Genomic DNA, 18,614 nt, shown 5'->3' with positions numbered 1-18,614 from the left:
CTACTTTATTTAATTCTGAGTAACAGCTAAAGCTTACTTCATGTTGCTTTTACATATTTCAGGCACAGCTGACGAGAGGACTCTGCGGCAGAGTTCTGTCCTAGGGCAGAACTGTGTCACTCCAGTGCTGCTCCTCGCCTTCTTACTCTTCTTGAACTGACACTTTCTCCTTCTTGAATTCTTCACGTCAGCAGCAATGTTCAGTGCTCCCTCCCATAGGCCAAGTAGTGTATTTGTCCAAAATTCAGACTACTTTCTGTCAGCTAGTTGCTTACACATTAGAGCACCAGTGTTTGCATCTTGTAGAAATGTAAGAGCATTTAATTTTCATGATGAAACAACATTGCGAAATGTCAGCTGGTAAAAGGTTTAAATCAGAGGTATTCCTGCAGTTACCTCAGACTATGATGGCTGCATGATAATTCACTGATGAGTTTTGGATGTCAGTGAGGTAGCAATTTTGGGGGCTTAGATAGTCACTGGCCAGTTGGAATAATTTATCTGTCACTGCTTACTGCGTGGGCTTTGATGATGATGTCATTTGCAATTTGTGACAGGTTCTTTAACAGATTTTTGTCTTTCCATTAGATTTCTGATACTCATCTTGTCTGATCTAACATTTAAAAGTGCTTCAAAATATGAATTGACCATAAGTTTTTAAATTGCCACTTGCAGATTAAATAGAAAAAATAGAAACTTAAGGCTTTTTTCCTGGAAATAGTACAAACTGAACACTATTTTGAGACTTTAAAAGAACCAGAAAAGTAAGTTTATTCTTCAAGGTCTGCAGCAACAAATATGAATTTCATCTTCAGAGGGAAGAAAGATGAAACTGAAGCAATTAGTCTAGCATATGGACCCCATAGCAGAAGGTTTAAAGGTGACCTGAAAATGTTGATTGAATAAACATAATCTTAATTCATTTATGGCTGTATAATTTAAAGCCAACTCAAATTAGATCCCCCTCTGCTTACTTTCTGAAATTGTAATTGTGAATTTCTGGTTTGCTAGACCTAAAAGCAGCAAAGAAATAAATGACTTTATCAAAGGATGAAGATGTCCACTTGTTCCCGAGGGCAAGAAAACACAAAATTTTGAACCCTAATCAGAGCAGCACTGATACTAAAACCTATTTGGCCTAAGGAAAAAATGTCCTTAGTTCTTCCTCACGTCTCCTGCCATCTTAGCTGTTTCTAATTTGTCTTTTAGTAGTTCTAAAAAGTATGATTTGTTTTGGTGGTGTAGAGTCAGTATATTCTTTTACATTTTCTCTGTACAATGTACAAATATGTAAAGATGATGTGATGAGCGGAGGGGAATTGCCTTGCCTTATCAACCTGGTGAAAGTTGCTTTTCATAAACCCCACTGTACCCTAGTAGTGCTAATCCTACTGCGGCAAAGGAGTTTTGAGGATTAGGTGGGATCCTAACTTTTAGTGTTTTTTTACTGTTTGATTCAGAGTTAGTGAAGACTCTCTCTTTTGTTGTTTTTAGTATTATTAATTGCATAACTGTAATGTGGTAAGTAGTCGCTTGTCTTGAATAATATTTGAGAACACTTGCCTAATGTTTTCTTTACAGAGCATGGTGATGGATTGGGCCATGTGTGCCTTTTTCTAACTGAATGCTGAAGGAATTAAAATATTTTCTGGCATTTCATTTTGTGTTCCATGTTAACTAACAAATTAGTACTTTTTATTTCTAGCACTTTTCCTCGTTGGGATTTTTCTAGTTCTCTAGTTTACAAATTGAATGTGATGGTATTGAATAGGTTGAAGTAGATGGACTAGGAGGGAGATAGCTAAATATTTCTGGTAATCAAGTTCCAGATTTCATTACTACTGTTTTTAATGTATGCACAAAACCCAAGCTGCAGCAGTTTTGGAAATGAGACTTCTTGCATTATCCCATGACTGCTCTGGGTTGAAGGCTGTCTTCTACTGCCACTTGCCATATCTGCATGCAGATGTGTTGGTCCCTCGGCTCAGCTGGAACCCAGCTGGGTCCCATGCTGCCTCCTTGCACCAAGGCCCTCTCTGGCTGGCGCACAGGCGATTCTGGAGCATTCTGAAGTAGTGAGGCAGAAGAAAAACCTGGTGCATAGTGGTATCTTTTACCCTCTTCTAGTGAGTTGCCTCTGACAAACAGCAACGTGACAAAGCTGGCAGTAAGAAAAAATTGAGGTTTGATACCAAAACAGATCTGGGTACAATAAGTCATACGAGCTTTCAATCTTTGCGACTATTTTAGCAAATGCGTATTCAAAGTGAACAAATGGCAGAGCAGTATGACTCAGCAGTGGCAGCTGGGGTAGAGATGCCATCTGTAGTCTGAAATGACACTCATAGTAGTGCGGAGTTGCGTGACAGCTAACTACATGTAAGGTAGGTGGGCCCAGAGTGATACGTGATATTCAGGCTGTGGAGTAGCAGCACTCAAGAGCAGATGTCCAGAAAGTATGAGTGATCCCTGGGTAGATCCAATATTGCTGCTGTGTAGACTATTATCGTGATTTTTGGGCTTGGGGGAAGGGTGTTGCATCCAATTTTATCAGATGGCCGTGGTAAGTCAGAGACCTACTGAGAGTGATGCTGAGAGAGAACAGATGTGGATTGTTTTGGTAGAGCTCTTTTTTGGAAACGTTCTGCTACTGAGTTGCAAAGGCATTACTAGAGATGGAAAATATGCCAAATGCAGTAAGAGTCTGCTGTAACTGCCAGTTTGCAATTCCTGGTTCCCTCAGGACTAGAAGAGGGTTGAGATTAGGTACCCAGGCAGATGTCATCAGCAGAGATAACTGTACTGTATGATTACAGCTTTGAAAATGTGGAGTACTAGTATCTATACCAACTCTTAAGGTCTGTTCGGTTGAGCTGTTCCTGTGGATGGTGAAAACGGTGGCTGGTTACAAGGGTGTTGCACAGTAGAAGGAGATCACTTAGGAGTTACTCTGGATAGGTTTGTTAGTAGATTGTCTTAGTATACCTTCTAAACAGAACAACATGGCATCAGCCATTATTGTCTTCTACTATAAGTTTGCAAAATGGAGCGTCAAATTGAGACCTTCAGAACAAAGCCAGTGCTAAAAACTAGCACTGTCTTGTTGGCTAGCCCATCAGATGAGTATCTTGCAGCAAATTCTGAGTGGTGATTTAGTTCTACAAAATATAACTGATCTTTATCCTGATTTGAAGGGTGATTATTTCTGTCACCAGAAGGTGATTTTTCACCTTAGTGGGAAAGCTATGGTCAAGCAAGAAGTTGAGCTAATGGGATCAAAATGGTGTTGATATGGCTCAACTTTCCCCTGGTCCCCTGCAGCATATATCCCTTCCTGGACTGCAAAAATGAAGGTTATCTCTCAGAGCTTGCGTATGTAATGCAACGCTGTGTCTGTCAAGTTAAGTCTAGGTGAAACTAATTTGGGCTGGAAGATGAAGAGTGTTTTCCATGTAACTGGACTATGTAAAGAACAAGAGAAAAGTAAAATGGTGTGTGGGTGCCACGCTTCTGCTGGACAGAAGACCCTGCTTGCCATCCGAGGACAGACTGATCACTGTTGAATTGTACCTTCCCTGAAATCTGATATGTGGACATTAAATGCATGTAAACGGTAGGAGGAGTCGTCTTGTACAAGAATGTGCTGACAATGTCACTCTCTTTTCTTTGGCTAGTGAAAAACATGTGCTAGCAAAGTTGGTCTTTCTCAGTTCCCTTTGCTCTGTAGCTGGTAGGAGATACAAGCAATGCAAGACTGTGGAATAATGCTATTGGCCTCTCAGTTTGCGTCTGAGTTTTGAGATATGCAAGCACTACTTCATGCTCGACTCCAGAGACGGTATCAGGGCAGCTATACTTAAAATCTCTCTTTAAAGAACAGTTGCATTTTGTTAGCTACCTACAACACTTGTGCCTTTGCCAGGTTGGCTGTTCTGACTCTAAGTAGATGTTGTTGGCAACTTGGATGAGTGGGACGGTGTGTGATTATTTTTTAATTTTTTTTTTTTTTTGCATTGGAGACCTATGGGCAACTGAAAGCAGGAAACCTAGCAAACCAAATGCTTTCCTTGCCCATGCTCAACGCTCCATGCTTTCTCATCTCGCTCTATACACATCTGCCTTATTCTGGCAATGGACTCCTGTAATCACCTTCTTTTTTTGGTGCTGGTTTGACCCCTCAGTCCCCCTCCCCCTTAACCCTCTGGGTTGTTTTAACCAGCTAAACCAGAGGAAAGCAAATCCAACAACAGCAAAGGATTAGGTTTCTTCCAGTTGCTGCCATGAGTTCCGTTGAGTTGAATTGGCTGACTTGCCATAAGTGGGCATAAACAGTGAACACTTACAAAAATAAGTTTGCTCTGTGAAAATGGAGAGGGAGGAAGTGAAAGTGGAAGGCAGCCAAAGCGATGGGCTGCAAAGAGTCTTTTCAGCAGTACTGTGTATAGATCAGAGCGGGAGAAGACGCATTTGTCAAGGGCAGAGAGGAGATACCAAAGTGATTGGGTTAAGGGGAGATGAAAGCTGGAAGAGAGTTACAGAGAAAGTGTCTCTCGGAGAAGCTTTTTAGTTACCCTTCAAAAATCGGGCATAGCTGGAGTGAAGGACACAAGAATAGGCTTGAATGCAGATGTGAATGATGGATGATGGTGTCTGTAATAGTTAAGAGGTGCTGACCTGAGATCAAGATTGGAGTGAAAGAGCGAAAGGTTGGTTGTAACTGTGTTGTGCTGCTCACAATAGCCAGAAAGGCAGGCTGGGGTTCAGCTTAGGCAGGAGGAGACCACTTTACATCAGTGGTATGATGGAGTCAACCCTGCAGAGAAAATGTTTGCAAATGTGTTTGTAGATGAGGATACCCAGAGAAGAGATGCAGATGAGGAGACCTGGAGTCCATCTTTTCCCTTTAAAGTGTGTGCAAATATTCAAAATTACAGGGATCAAAAGAGGACAGAACCTCACTCTGCCAGTGGGTGGCAGGAATTTGTATTTGAACTTAAACCAGCAGTTCTCAACTGTCTATACTTATAACTTCTTGTTCCTTATGAAATTGTGGTTGACCTACTGGTATGGGTGGTATGAACAAAACACTTCTGTTTTTCCACTGTCTCATACTTTTGTGGGGTGAACTGTGATATGGCAAAAAATTGGGGGGGAAGTGTTTGGTCACCTTGAGGCTGTTACTTTATTACAAATTATGTATATTCCTCTGGTACTAAAGTGTTTCAATTTAAAATCAGCAAAATTTTATTATGCTTGTGGCTTTATTCATTGCATCCAGATTATGTGTTGGTTATTAAATATTGATTTTTGTATTGTATTAAACATTTTAATGCTTTTCTTGGCTTTTGGTCTTTATGAAGTATTTTCTTCTGAATGTATTGCTCTGCATTATGTTCTGTATTAACTTTAAAATGATAACTTGGTAGTGCAGAACCAATTTTTAGCTTTCTTTAAGTTATAGTACAGAGACAATAAGAAACAGAATGCTGCTTTTGTGCAGTGGTTGGTTTGTTTTTTGGTGTGGGGCTTTTTCTTTGGTTTTTTTTTATATATAGTGACAAGTAATGCAAGCATCAAGACACACGTTGCCTATGGAAACAATTCACATCTCTTCTCCTGGGATTAAAAAACCAAAATAAAACAACCCCCAAACATGAAACCTTTTAGATGTTTCCTCTTTCCATGAGGTTTTTATTGTCAGATGAAATATACTATAAATTTTAACTTAATTGATACTTTTTAGAAGCTTGTCAGTGTCTCTCTTTCCTTTCACTAGCAAACTGCCCCTTTTGAGGTAATGGCATACCAAAAAGTGAATACTTTGTCATATACACATTTTTGTGAATAGACTAGCAAAGGATGACTGAAAAGATCTTGTGAAAACATGGGCATGTAATATTTGCACAAGTTCTAATTGAATGTGGAAATGCCTTGTCTAGACTGAAAAAGAGAAGCTAGTGTAAGAGTGAAGTGTAAGAATTTTTTTTCTCTCCTCCCCTTTTTTTTTCTTTTCCTCCAAGTAATGGGGAGTACAGAACATACTTCAGTAATCTGAAGAGTGAATCATAAAATGCAGCATTTTTTCCAGTCTAGTTTGATTGCAGCCTCAGTTACCAAGCTCTCAAGTGCTGTTTAAGGAAAAAAAATTACTAGGAGGGTTACACATACGTGATTGACAATTGCTGAGAAAACTACTGCGTGCATATCTTTTAACTTTATCACATCAGGAGTACATCTGCATTGTTAACTCATTCTCAGAGCTGCATATAGCCGTTTCCTCACAGAGACCCGTGTCTGCTTTCCTGCACTGGGGGATACTCTGGCTAATGGAGCCCGTTGGTGATTGCACGTGGTAGGAGAGAGTAGAGTGGTGGGGAGTTACCAGCGTGATCCTTTAGATACTAGGCTGCTTATAACAAGGCATAGTCAGGACGTGATTTATTCAGACTTCTTCACTACTGATTTGTGTTGTAGTCCTCCTGTTACTCTTTCTATCTCGTTCTCTTCTATTTAATACACTATCCCCCCTCCTTAATTCTTAGTGTCCCATTTTTGCCCTCTGAGATAGTTTAGCCTCATAATAACATCAGATAGTCAGTTATGGCTTTTTGTGGTATGTCTTACACGTTTTCCTCTTATTCAATACAATGTATTGGTCCAAAGACTGATAGAGCTCAGTATCTTTTCTCCAAATGCCCTGATTTTATACTGTCTTCTAGTCACTGGCAAGTCCATAGGTATACTTCCCCAAAATACTTAGTGGTATGTGGTCTTCTGAGTAAAAGGTGCTCAGTTAGTGTTTCTCAGCTGCTACCAGTGATCCTGTCCATCCTTTCTTCCCCAAATATCTGTAGCAGCTGTAGCATCCTGTGGCAAGGAGTTGATGCTGACACCTCATAGCTTCACTTGAAGCCCTGTGATGTTTTCACACACCCCCAAAGAAGTGGTTGATCTCTCTTCTCCTCTTCATGTCACTACGGATGCACCTGTCCTATTTCCTGTGTCATCTCTGGCTGAAAATTCCTAGTCTTTGAAGTTATGCCCAATACTTTAAGCATCCTATGCTCATCTTGATTGGGTCTTCTCTTAAGCCTTTTTAATTTCTGCTATAACCCTTAAGAGGTGGAAAACCAGAACCACATATAATGTCTGGATGTGGCTTATAATGTAGCACAGAAATGTTCAGTATTCTTTTCTAAATTTCTTTCCTTATAATTTCGAACTTTTGAATTACCTTTTAACTACTATTTAGTGTCAAGCTGATGTTTTCATGAAAATATCTAATTCAGCCTTAAAATCTTAAGACTGAGTGGTAAATATCTGCCTAGAGACTATTATTGGTACCCTATCAGTGCCTGCCAGGACAGTTTTGAGCCAAGTTTTTCTTGTACTTGACTTCTTTGCGACATAACGTAAAGGGATACGTTTTCACTTGTGTACTGGAATTGTAAGATTGTATGAATCATGTTTCTCTGTTCTCCTCACTGTGCTTGGGGCAGTATGCCTTCAGGACATGGACAGATTGGCTCCAAAATGCTACAACTTCATTGCATGGTCTAAAGTAGGATTTGTCTAACCTTCAGGCTTATCTATTACACCATTTCACAGAGCCACCCCAGTGAGAGTATTTCTCCATTTAAGAAGTGGAAGGATTAAATACAACTTGAATCTGCTTGGAAAATACTATACTACAGCTAAGTATTCTTGTAATAGTTACTTCTATTGAAACTAAAGTGCAGATTTGCAGATAAAAATGCAAGTTTCAAGTCCTTGAGTTCAGCTCCCTGGGGAGTCACAAAATAACATTTTCTTTGTTAAATTGTAGTAGAAATACAATTCTGATTGTAAACGTTAATACCCTAAAATAGTGATTTCTTGCTAGAGCTTTACATGCCTATTGCAATTTGTCTGGAGAGGGTATTTTTTTATTGCACAAGTAAAGCTAAGTATGATGGCGTATCAGTAAGCTTTGTTCAAAATTATGTGATGACTTGTGGTGTTTGTTCATCAGAGGTCTTGTTGAGATGACAAGAGATAGGTTATATGTTTACATTCACAATTTATATGTTAAATCAGTTCAACAGTAAGCAGTGACTTATCCACAAGACTTAAAGGAAGAAAGTGAGTTGTTAGCATCCGCTTTTTCTGTATGTGTGCTCTGAGTGTGTTAAATAGCTTTGCTGTCAGATGACTCTTTCCTAATTAAATCTACCTAAAATATTTTCCTGATAGTCTATGAAATATTTTGATAAATCTTACTTTGCTGAAGAATGAAGTAACAACTAATAGAAAAAGTAGCACGTGAAGTGAATCATCCATTTGATGTTGATTTGATTCCATAGGGCACCTTTAATGAAAGACTTAGATTTGCAAGGCTAAAGAGGAAAGGTAAAAGATGTATCAGAAAAAGATAAATCTCTATTTCTGCTTGCTCTCAGCTTGTTTAAAATGAAAAGTTTTCATATAATTCTGTTTTTTATTTGAGCTTTTCTCTGATACTTTATAGTCCGTGTTTAAACCTGATATTGTGGAGGGCAATGTTATACTTGTCTGTGTGATTTGAATAAAAGGTGTTAAAACTTGTAAGGATGTGCAGAGCTTCGTTTTGATACCAGAGAAAAGTAAGAAGTATTACTGGACAAAAGTTTAAGGTGAGACAATGTTTTAGTAGGACATTGGGCAAGAAGGAGAACCCAGGGAAGGACAGGCCAGTCAGTCTAACCTTGATCCTGGGAAGGTGGTAGAACAGCTCATCCTTGAAACCATTTCCAGGCACATAGAGGACAGCAGCAAATACCGTCTGCCTAGACATCAGTAAGGCTTTTGACACGGTCTCCCACACAGGGAGAGTCCCTCTGAACACTTTTTTTTTTTTCTTTTTTCTTTTTTTTTTTTTTTTTTTTTTTTTTTTTTTTTTTTTTTACTGTGCAGGTGACTGAGCTCTGGTACAGGTTGCCCAAGGAGGTTGTGGAGTCTCCATCCTTGGAGATACTAAAAAAACCTGTCTGGACATGGTCCTGGGAAACTATCTGTGGGTGGCCCTCCTTGAGCAGAGGGGTTGGACCAAATGACCTCTAGAGATCCCTTCCAAACTCAACTCTTCTCTGATTCTGTAGACTGGGGGCCATTACATCTGAAATCTATTATATGTTGGTCTGCAGGTCTTTCTCTAAATTGGAGTGCTTCCTATTGTTGTCTGTTTCCTATGGGTATAGAAATCTTCACTGTGTTTTCAAAATATTCTTTCTAATCTTCCTTTTATGAGAATATTGCTGGATTGCATGGAAAGATATGCCAGATATTAAAAAGCTTATGACTATTTTCTTACTATAAAATGAGAAACTAGAGCAGCAACTGCACTTCTGATACAAAAGGATTAGGCTTTTAGTTTAGCAGTGCCTGCGTGTGAAGATATATTTTTGATCTCAGTATTGCATGTTACCTCTCAGTCATGTGCCGGAGTTCTGTGATTCACCACTAGCTTAATTCTTCATGTACCTTGATGTTGTTTCTTGAAAGATCTCTTCTGAGAGGTTCTTGTCATCCTCCTGTGACTCTTGATTTATACTGCGACTGAACTCTTCAATCATCTCTCCACCTTCTTGGACTTATCTCCTTCTGTGGCTTCAGAAATGACCTTTTCTAATAGCTTCTGTCATTTTTGACATCAGAGCTTTTTCCATTTCCTTACGTTTAATTTGATCGTCCTTTTTACATGACCATTTAAAATTTTATGTACAGTCTTAAGCTCACCTCCACCTAGGAAGTCCTCAGCTTTTGTGTTGGCCATATTCCTTTTGAGCTCTTTGTCCCCCTGTTCCTTGAGCTCCTTTTGTAGTTTAGTCTGTATAACTTACTCTTCCCTCATTTCCTCATTTGTTTGGCTTCTGCACTGATGCTGTGGTAACTTGTGATGGTTTGTTGTCCTGAAATGAGACTCCTTTTTAGTTTTGAGTGGTTGCTCCTACTGTCCAGCTGGAAACTCTTACTTTCGTCTGTTGAGCAAAATGTCCATACCTGATAGCAAAAGAGATGTTTTTTAGAACAAACTTTAAATAACCTGATTTTTCCCCGTCACCTTGTTTTATGGTTAAACTGTCAAAGTTTGATAGGATGGCTAGTGTAGTTGTTAATGCCTGTGTTTGTGGTTGAATTACTGGTGTGATTAGTAGAGATAAAAAATTTAGCTATAAACTTTTTTCTTCCAAGTCCTTGTTTCAGCTTGCTTTTTTTTTTTTTTTTTTTTGTTGGAGAGTAGGTTTCAAAATAGTCTAGAACTCCAAATCTATAGAAAATTTTGTGATTTAATGTAATGGTTGTAGGGCTGTCTTCATTCAGCACTCCTACTGAATTTAATCGCATTCTTATCCATTAACTTTTAACAGCATATTGTGAGAACATTTAGGAGAAATGCCAGAGACTGTGATATCTACATAAGATTTTCTATAAATAAGCACTAACAGTGTCTTGGAAAAAGGTGTTTTCAGAAGCAGGATTGTACGACCACATATCCATAAATAATCAAAGTGATTAATTTCATTTTGGAGCTCTCAATTGTGTCCTTGAAGTCATAGAATTTTCTTGCTGGTGTTGTAGTTACTGTTGGTATAGTCATGAAAATATTTATTAATCTCAAGTACATGGTTCCACCCCTCACCCCCCCAGTTATTTGTATTCAAATGGTGTAACTCCTTGTCACCAGTGCAATTGGTCAGAAGTCTGCTCAGTGCACTGGAGGAATACTAAAGCTTGCAGCCTATGAGCTGAAATATGAAATAGCTTTGGTGTTTTCTGGATGTTGACACTGGTGTGTTAATGAAGATCTGTTCATAATTTCGTGAAACTGTTGAATCTCTTTGTAGTTTCAGAAATATTTTGTCAACTGAAATGGAAATTGTCTTGGTAGCTTAAGTTTATAATTAAGTGATCTGCATATGCAGGGCTGTTTGCTCTCTGTTGCCTTGGCCATGCCAAGGAAGGATGAGAAAAACATGAAAAAGACATTAAGAAACTGTGATTCCTCACAGCTACCTGTTGTCACCTCTCTAGTAAAGAACAGAAAACCTCCCTTTCCCTGGAGAACAGGAGGAAATTTAAAGACACTTTTGTTTAGATTAGATTTTGCTTAGTTTGGAAACTGAAGGACGAACAGTGTAATAGAGACTGATCTTCTCCCCCCTTCGTTTCATCTCTTTCTGTTTTCCGTCCCGTTCACTGCTTGTAAAGCATGGAAAGGTTTCCTGTTGCCTGTCAATATGAAGCTTTTTTGAAATGGGTATGAAGAAGCTTTTTCCAGGCCTGGTATAGAGGAAAGGAAACAAATTTAATCGAAAAAAATCTAATAAATGGCATGGCCAGGTAGATTGTCCACGTGAGGCTTCTTGCATTCTTGGTAACTTGTACCTAAAAGTTTTTTCAAGTTCCCATCCTTCCTTTCTAAAAAAAAGCTATGTTTTATTAATAAGAAATATGGAAGACAGATACAAAATGAAAACCAAATATACATAGATCAGACTTGATTATGACCTGTTCACCTGCCTTTTTTTTTATGGTACTACTTTATGGCCATTGGGGGGTGGGATTGGTTTTTAATATCAAGATGATTTATGGCATGCAGTGATTGAGGAGTGTTTTTGTCCACTTCCTTTACTGAAAATTTTACATTTATAGGGACATTTAGATTATTTGACTGTTCTAACAGCACTAACAAAAGCCCTACAGTGAAAATAAAGTAACGCTAATTTAGGAATAATCGGCCATATTTCCTGTTGAGCTGTTGGTGTTTACACTCCATTGGTGCTTTTGGATGAGACTTGGAGTTCCGTGTTCAAGTTAATAAGCTAAGAGAATGATTAAAACATGCTGATAGTGGCAACAAGGCTAGAAAATTTTTAAAGTGTTTGTAGGTAATTGAGTTTACTTGGCTTTCGTTGCTCTTAACTGTAATCAGTTGTGTTTTGCGTAATGAGTTCTAGTACTACAAAATAAGATACTGCTACAAAGAAGATAAATATTCTTAGTATTTAGTATGACTTGTCCCTGTAGTGAAGGAGAATTTGTCATTTTCCTTGAGTGTTGCTGTTTTCATGTTTTTGGGTGGTTTTTTTGTTAAATAAATAGTGCCTCTGACCTGCCTGGGTTAATTAAGGTTATTTCAGAGTTCTTTTTAGTAGATAATACTGAACATAAGCATTTTAACATAAGTCATTAAAATTTATTCTCAAACTGCATTAACAGTAATTCATAGTATATTCTTAATAGGTGTCTGAATGCTCTGCAATCAATGTGTTGTAAAATGCTCGTAACAGAAATAACACAGTGCCTTTAGAAGATAAAAACATCCTGTGCTTTGAGGCATGCTGTGATAGAAACAGGTAAATTAATGTGGTAGGTGGGCGATTTTAAAAGCAGAACCTGTTCCTGGATATACGACTGACAAGAGACCTGGTATAGCACCTTTATACTCTTCAAGCTTTGAATTCACCAATCAATGTGAGGAGAAAAATTAAATTTTCACAGGACTTTTACCTGACATCCCAGATAAACATAATTTTATACTGAGTTCTTACTGTGGAGCTATCTACTTTGATAGATTTAAAGCTAGTTATTATGCTTTTACAGCAGGTGGTGGAGAAAAATAAAAGCATGCTGTTGAATAAAAGGAGCGGATTGTTCCAACTAGTCATTTGAGCTGGATGAGAAAAGAGTATTTCATTCCTGGTGTGACACCTTTGTACATATGAACCCCAAAGAAACCGTTGGTAACTGAGCCCTGTGTAAGGGCAAAGTTGTGATGATGAAAGTTTGTTGTGTTCCTGTAGTACTAACTCTCACGCTAGAATTTTTTTTTTCTCCTGTATTGGTAATCTGCTTGTTCTTAGTGGATGAATTTCTGGGCTTATAACCAGCTCCTTAAAATTGAGTAGCATGAAACTTAAGATGTTACTAGCGTATTTTGCATTTTGCACAACACCAGTAGTAGTCAGATGCAAGAACAGATCTTGGAAATAAACTGTAAAGTTGTGTTCTTTTAACTGTTCTTCTATATATGCCTTTCCATGGCTGAAAAAAATCGTTTGCGATGCTGATAGGTTATAGAAATAGGTAGTGAAGAACAGTTCTGAAGTCATTTTCTTTCAGAAACTTACTCAGATACTCCAGCTTCCTTTCTCTGTACACCTGCCTCAAATCCAGAAGATGCAGTTTTCTTTCATTGCTTTCCCTTATTTGTTTCTGAAACCTACTGCCAGATTTTGGTGAGAATGTACTTGGGAGTTCTAGCAGATAGATATTGCTATTATAGGAGACTTTAAAAAAAGTGCCTTGTTCCTTTGGTTGCATATAGTTTGTTACACTAATTTTTTCTTTATTTTTAATTCTGTAGAAAGTGTTACATAAGACAAATATATTCTTTGTTTGGATTTAGAAAAGTTAATGTCGGCCATTCCTTCTCCTACCTCTGATGCTGAAGGTCATCATTTTTTGTAAAGATGGTATAAATGTGTGTTATTCTTCATCAACTAGTTTTATCAATAGGTATTTAATTTATTGCAATTTAGTAGTTTTCTGAACATTTTGAATTGGTTTTTTTTACTATCACTTTTCTGTGTGTATTTTAAAGGGCACTGGAGTTGTTAAGGTCTAATTAAATATGAAAACTGACATACAGAATATTTAGGTGATATGTGGGAATAGTTTCTTTTATCCAAAAGTCAGTAGATCTCCAGTATAACGTCCCTATAATGCCATTCATCGTAAGTGTTATGGGTATCTTAAATTTACTGTAATATTGGTGTGCAACTGACTGTTTCTATTCTAAGTAATGTAAGTGATGTGATCTCTAGGGAGTGTAGCAAGAACACTGAATTTGTTAGATAAAGATGATTAGTTCAGAATCTGAATTGGTTTTCCTTTCTGTCCTGAGCTGATGGAGCTGGGAGGCCACGGCAAAGTTGTAGTGGTCATCCATTTATCAGTGGGGGTTACTGTCACGTGCTTCGCTTAGTCTTAAGCTTATTTAGTACCCGGTTACCAAAATAGCACACAGGCAGTTGACTGTTAAAACAGAGAAGGAGAGATCCAAATTTGCTCATGTTTTAAGTCGTAAGGAGCAGTCTGCAGGGGGTTTAAAAAGCTTAGTCTGTCACATCGTGTTATACTGGGTAAATCACTACAGCATTGGCTTTTACTTTACTTGCCTTGAAATGTCACGATATGCTGGTAAGAGGAGGTGGTGTGCTCCATGAGAGGAAGCTGTTGGTTTAGGGACTTGTTACAGGGTGGATTTTGTAGTGGGTTGATAATCTGTCCTGATAAACTTTGTTCATGTGCATGCGATAAATGGACGCTTGCTTGTGCTGTGGATGGAGCCGTGATGTGCTGCGCACGAGGAGGTTTGGGTTGCTTGCTGTGTTTTAACAGGCACGTTGTTATTGCTAATCAGAACCCTGATAACTAAAATTAATAGTGGGCACAAAGACGAGCAATTAAGGACATTCATCTTCCAAATGAGTCTACAAGATTCATTGGTGGTTTAAATTTATATACTGAGGGCACTTAAACCATTAAAAAGGGTAATGGGTGCCCTGCAGGCATGTGCTTCAAAGCCATATGTCATTTTGGTGCTGGGACAGCAGACGGTGATAACTTCCCTTTAAGGGAAACTGCTATTCATTTATCAATTAAATGTCGAAGGAAATGTACATTTTTGCTGTAGAGCGATCGTAGCAGTGTATTGTAAGTTAAATCAAACCCTGAGATTTATGTTCTAAGCCTTTCTGGCTTTATCATGATAGATGTTAATTAGAAAAGTCTCTCGGTGGTAATAGGACATTGGAGTTGGGACTTTTAAAGGCATAAATGTTTCTTTGACGCACAAATATTTTTCTTCTTGTGCCTTGAAGTCTTTGACAGCGACACTGATGTAGTAACCAACTTAGTACAGAGTATGAAATGTTGGGGCTGCTGTGGTGTTGTTGCTGATGCTGTGCTTATGTTGTCACAGGATAACATTTGAGAAGGTTTTGCTAACATGGAGCTGAATATGAAGTTGTAAGGTTTTATGGTACAAGGATTTAGCAGAATTTTTGCTACAGTGTAGAGTTTTCTTTCCTGGTGGTGTCCTTGCCAGCCAAAACACTGGTTAACAAGTGGTTCTGGGAGGACCTGGGAATGAGAATCTGGCAATGGTTTTTGGCAAAGTAGAATTAGCTAAAACTTGTTTCTGTCACTTATTCAAAATGACAAATACTTCTGCAGAACTGTGGAAATTGAGTTATCTCTAATTGAAGATGAAATATCGTCTCAGTTTGGGACACCGTCTAGATTTGCTGATGTAATTTAGTAAAAGGGACTTCCATTTCCCCAAATATGAAGACTGTTTTTGTAAACTCTCTGCCTGTTATGTGACATTTGAATACTCCATTTTGGGCAGGTAAAAATATTTTTATCTTCCATTTGGCGACATACATGCTCATTCCTCCTTTCCTTATTCTCTGCCCTGTCCTCTTTCCAGGCCGTGTAGGTCTTGTCCAGAGGGCAGAAATGAGCACAGGCTCACGAGTTCTTCATGGTCCTCAATCTCCCCTTTCCCCACCCCCAGCCTGTTCTCCTCCGGGGCGTAGAGTGGGCTGGCGAGAGCCTGGCAGGCATGGGAGGGTGTTCACTGTTGATGCAGTGGTGGTGACTCATCTTAGAGTCAACATTAGAAGTTACCATAATAAGGGGTTTTTGTTTGTTCTTGGCTCTCACACTACTTGTCCCATATTTTGTATTAAGAAAGTCAGAAAATGAAGTCAACATAAATGCTGCTGTTGCTTGAGAGGTGTCATCTTAACAGGAGGAATTTTTGTTCTAACGGCAGTTGTTAATTGGATTGATCCCCTAACTACTGAGGACAGGGAGAAGAGGATGCAAGAAAGATCTCCCCTGATTTCCAAGAGTTGTTTAAAATCTAATTCTTGAGTTGTCATCTAACTTCCTTTCTGAATTAAAAAAATGCTGCCTAAATAAAGATGAACACACTCTGTTTTCTTTTTCACTCTATCCTGGTCTTGCCTTTTATTTTTGAGCAGGAGGAGCAAACTTGAGGGCTGTGTGCCATGAATGGAGGTAACAGATGCTGCAGAGTTGTATGCGTGACATCTGTATTTTCTTGTGTTTACGCTCTATTTTTTCTTCAAGGCGGCTCTTTTGATTCCTTTGTTTCTTCTTTCTCAAACCTTGATCTGTTTCCATGATCATCATGTTTTCTTCTCTCTTTTTCCAGCCTACATAATTGCCTTGAGTGAGAATTTAATAAAAAACTTACTTGAATGAGACAGGGCAGACATTATCGTTACACAGGAATTTTTGGGGTTTTTACTCTCCATCTTTTACATTCATCCCCTTCTTTCTCCCTGTTAGTTCTCCTCACAACTTTTGTTGTAAGGTTTTCATATCCATTGTTTGTATGACCCTGAAAAAGCGCCTTTAATTTGCGTTGTTATGCTAGATTGATTTAATAAAGCAAGATTATCCAATTCATTCTGCAGCAATTATTTAATTTCTAAGTAATTTTAATTATTTTGTCTGACTGTTTTTGTTTTGGGCACAGTATTTATCCTCGTTGTCGGTGTCAGTGCGTTGGAGTTGTTGATTTACACCCTTAGTTTTTGAGCCTGGTCCGTTATTTTCTGTTTCCCTCTTGGTTTAGATAGTGTGTTGCTTTTTGTCGTGGCAATGCTGGGCCAGGTTTCACTTGGGCTGAGTGACTCAGCCTGTGATCTCCTGCTCTGATGGAAGTTGGTTGTGTGAAGCAGAGACATTTTAAAAAGGAGAACACTGATGGATGAGCTGCTTGTGGGTTTTAGTTTTGCACAGGCAAGCCTGTGAACTGTGCCACAGGCTGTGTGGGCTCCGTGGTTGTGGTGTGCCCAGGAGGAACACCTCTGCTTGACTCTTGGAAGAGCTCTGGTTTTAAATAAACTGATAACAAGTTTCTTCCGTAGGGGGATGTACGTTCGATGATGGTCCTGGACCCTGTGACTACCACCAAGACTTGTACGATGACTTCGACTGGGTACATGTCAGTGCTCAAGAGCCTCACTATTTGCCGCCTGAGATGCCTCAAGGTGAGAAATCCTACAGATCCTGAAAGGTTAAGTTTCTCTATTAAGAAACACAGAGCCTCACCTAGTATGGCATCAAGGTCATACTCTGTGATCTCCACTATAACCTTGATAACGGAGGTAATAAAAATAATAACAATATTGATAACTGACAATTCTTAAATTAAGTCCACCTTTAAAGTTGGGGGGCATAAGGAAGGGAGAAAGTAAGCGATGACTTCTTTATTCTGTTGACTTGCAGTGAAATTCTGCATCTTAAATGACAGCTAATGTATCGATTGAATTATTCAGGTATGCATTAGAACAAATAGTGAAAAAAAAGGATACATGCAAAAACCCATGCACTGATTCCTTCCCTCCTCTCCCCCCAACTGCTCATCATCTGAAGGTAATCAGAAAAGCTTTGATTTATGGAAATATTGCTGCTGTTAATTACTATTTAGGACAGGTAATGAATAACTGAAGAGGTACAGCCTACATGACCTTGCCTGCTCACCTTTGATGAACAGCTTAATCGGCGCTTCCCAGACAGCATGATATGCTGAGAAAATGAAAGCATTTGAAATTCAGCTACATTTTCCAATTAATAGTACATTAAGTAATTAATCATGCAGAGGAGGAAAAAAGGTCATGGCTATTTTATTTGTATCTAAAAGGTTTTGTGAAGCGAGGTATGTGTGGAGAAGGAGTGGGAAATGTTACCACACAGAAGTAACCTAACCTTTGCACCATTCCTTCCCCTGCTTTTTATATATTGTTGTATATTATTAATGGTGGTTAGTGTATGTAATTTTACATCTTAACTGCTAACTAGCTGGGTTCCCCCTGCTTTGGAGTCACTGATATGAGCAGCTGTTACCATGCCCCATATCTTACGAAATAGGTTAATTAAGCAAGATCCACGCTTTATTAAATGGACTGCTTGGTGCTTCAAGTTTGCGTATGGAAGAGTAAATTTAAGCCTTGCCTTTCATGATGGTCTTGCATTAACAAATTCAAAATAATATCTCCCCTAAGACGGCCAAAATTAGTTACTTTTCAGTTTGCGTTTTTCAGTCTATGTGGTTTGTTAAACTGGTTGGAAGTATTTTAATTATGATGGAAGCACCATTTAGTAAAAAACTTGGTATTCTCAGACCTCGGGCACATCTTGTATAGGGAAGAAACAGCAATTTCAGGAATTGTATTTTGGATTAATGTAAATGACAAGATAGGTGCTGCTTGCTTCTCCCAAATAACGTAGCTGTCATCCATCCTTAGGCAATTTTCGGAGTTAAATGGCACAGTGCTCTCTGACTTTGGCACCTGTTCAGTTCTGCTACAGACCTTTTTCCTCTGAGTGTATCACGTGGGCTTTTCTGGAGGAAGTTTTTTTTTTTCCACATCTGTATGTGAAATTGGCTGCTCAATAAAATCTAGCAGAATAAAGGAGTGTTTCAGAGATAGTCCAAAACAGATACAGAAGAACCTCTGATTATTATTTCTTCCTCTGGTTAGAATTCTAGA

At 38.6% G+C, this 18,614-nt stretch overlaps 1 protein-coding gene across 1 annotated transcript in view; it reads left to right on the top strand.

Moving 5' to 3' along the window:
- Nucleotides 1-18,614, top strand: part of PTPRK (protein tyrosine phosphatase receptor type K) — a 419,243-nt gene that overhangs the window by 71,750 nt on the left and 328,879 nt on the right. Inside the window, exon 2 of the mRNA XM_075748050.1 lies at nucleotides 16,989-17,111. Coding sequence (XP_075604165.1) covers nucleotides 17,102-17,111 — 10 coding nt within the window. The 5' untranslated portion in view covers nucleotides 16,989-17,101. The remainder of the gene's footprint in view (nucleotides 1-16,988; nucleotides 17,112-18,614) is intronic.

Source organism: Balearica regulorum, chromosome 3, assembly GCF_011004875.1.
Source record: "Balearica regulorum gibbericeps isolate bBalReg1 chromosome 3, bBalReg1.pri, whole genome shotgun sequence".
Taxonomy (NCBI): domain Eukaryota; kingdom Metazoa; phylum Chordata; class Aves; order Gruiformes; family Gruidae; genus Balearica; species Balearica regulorum.
This window is presented reverse-complemented; position numbering and strand designations above follow the sequence as displayed.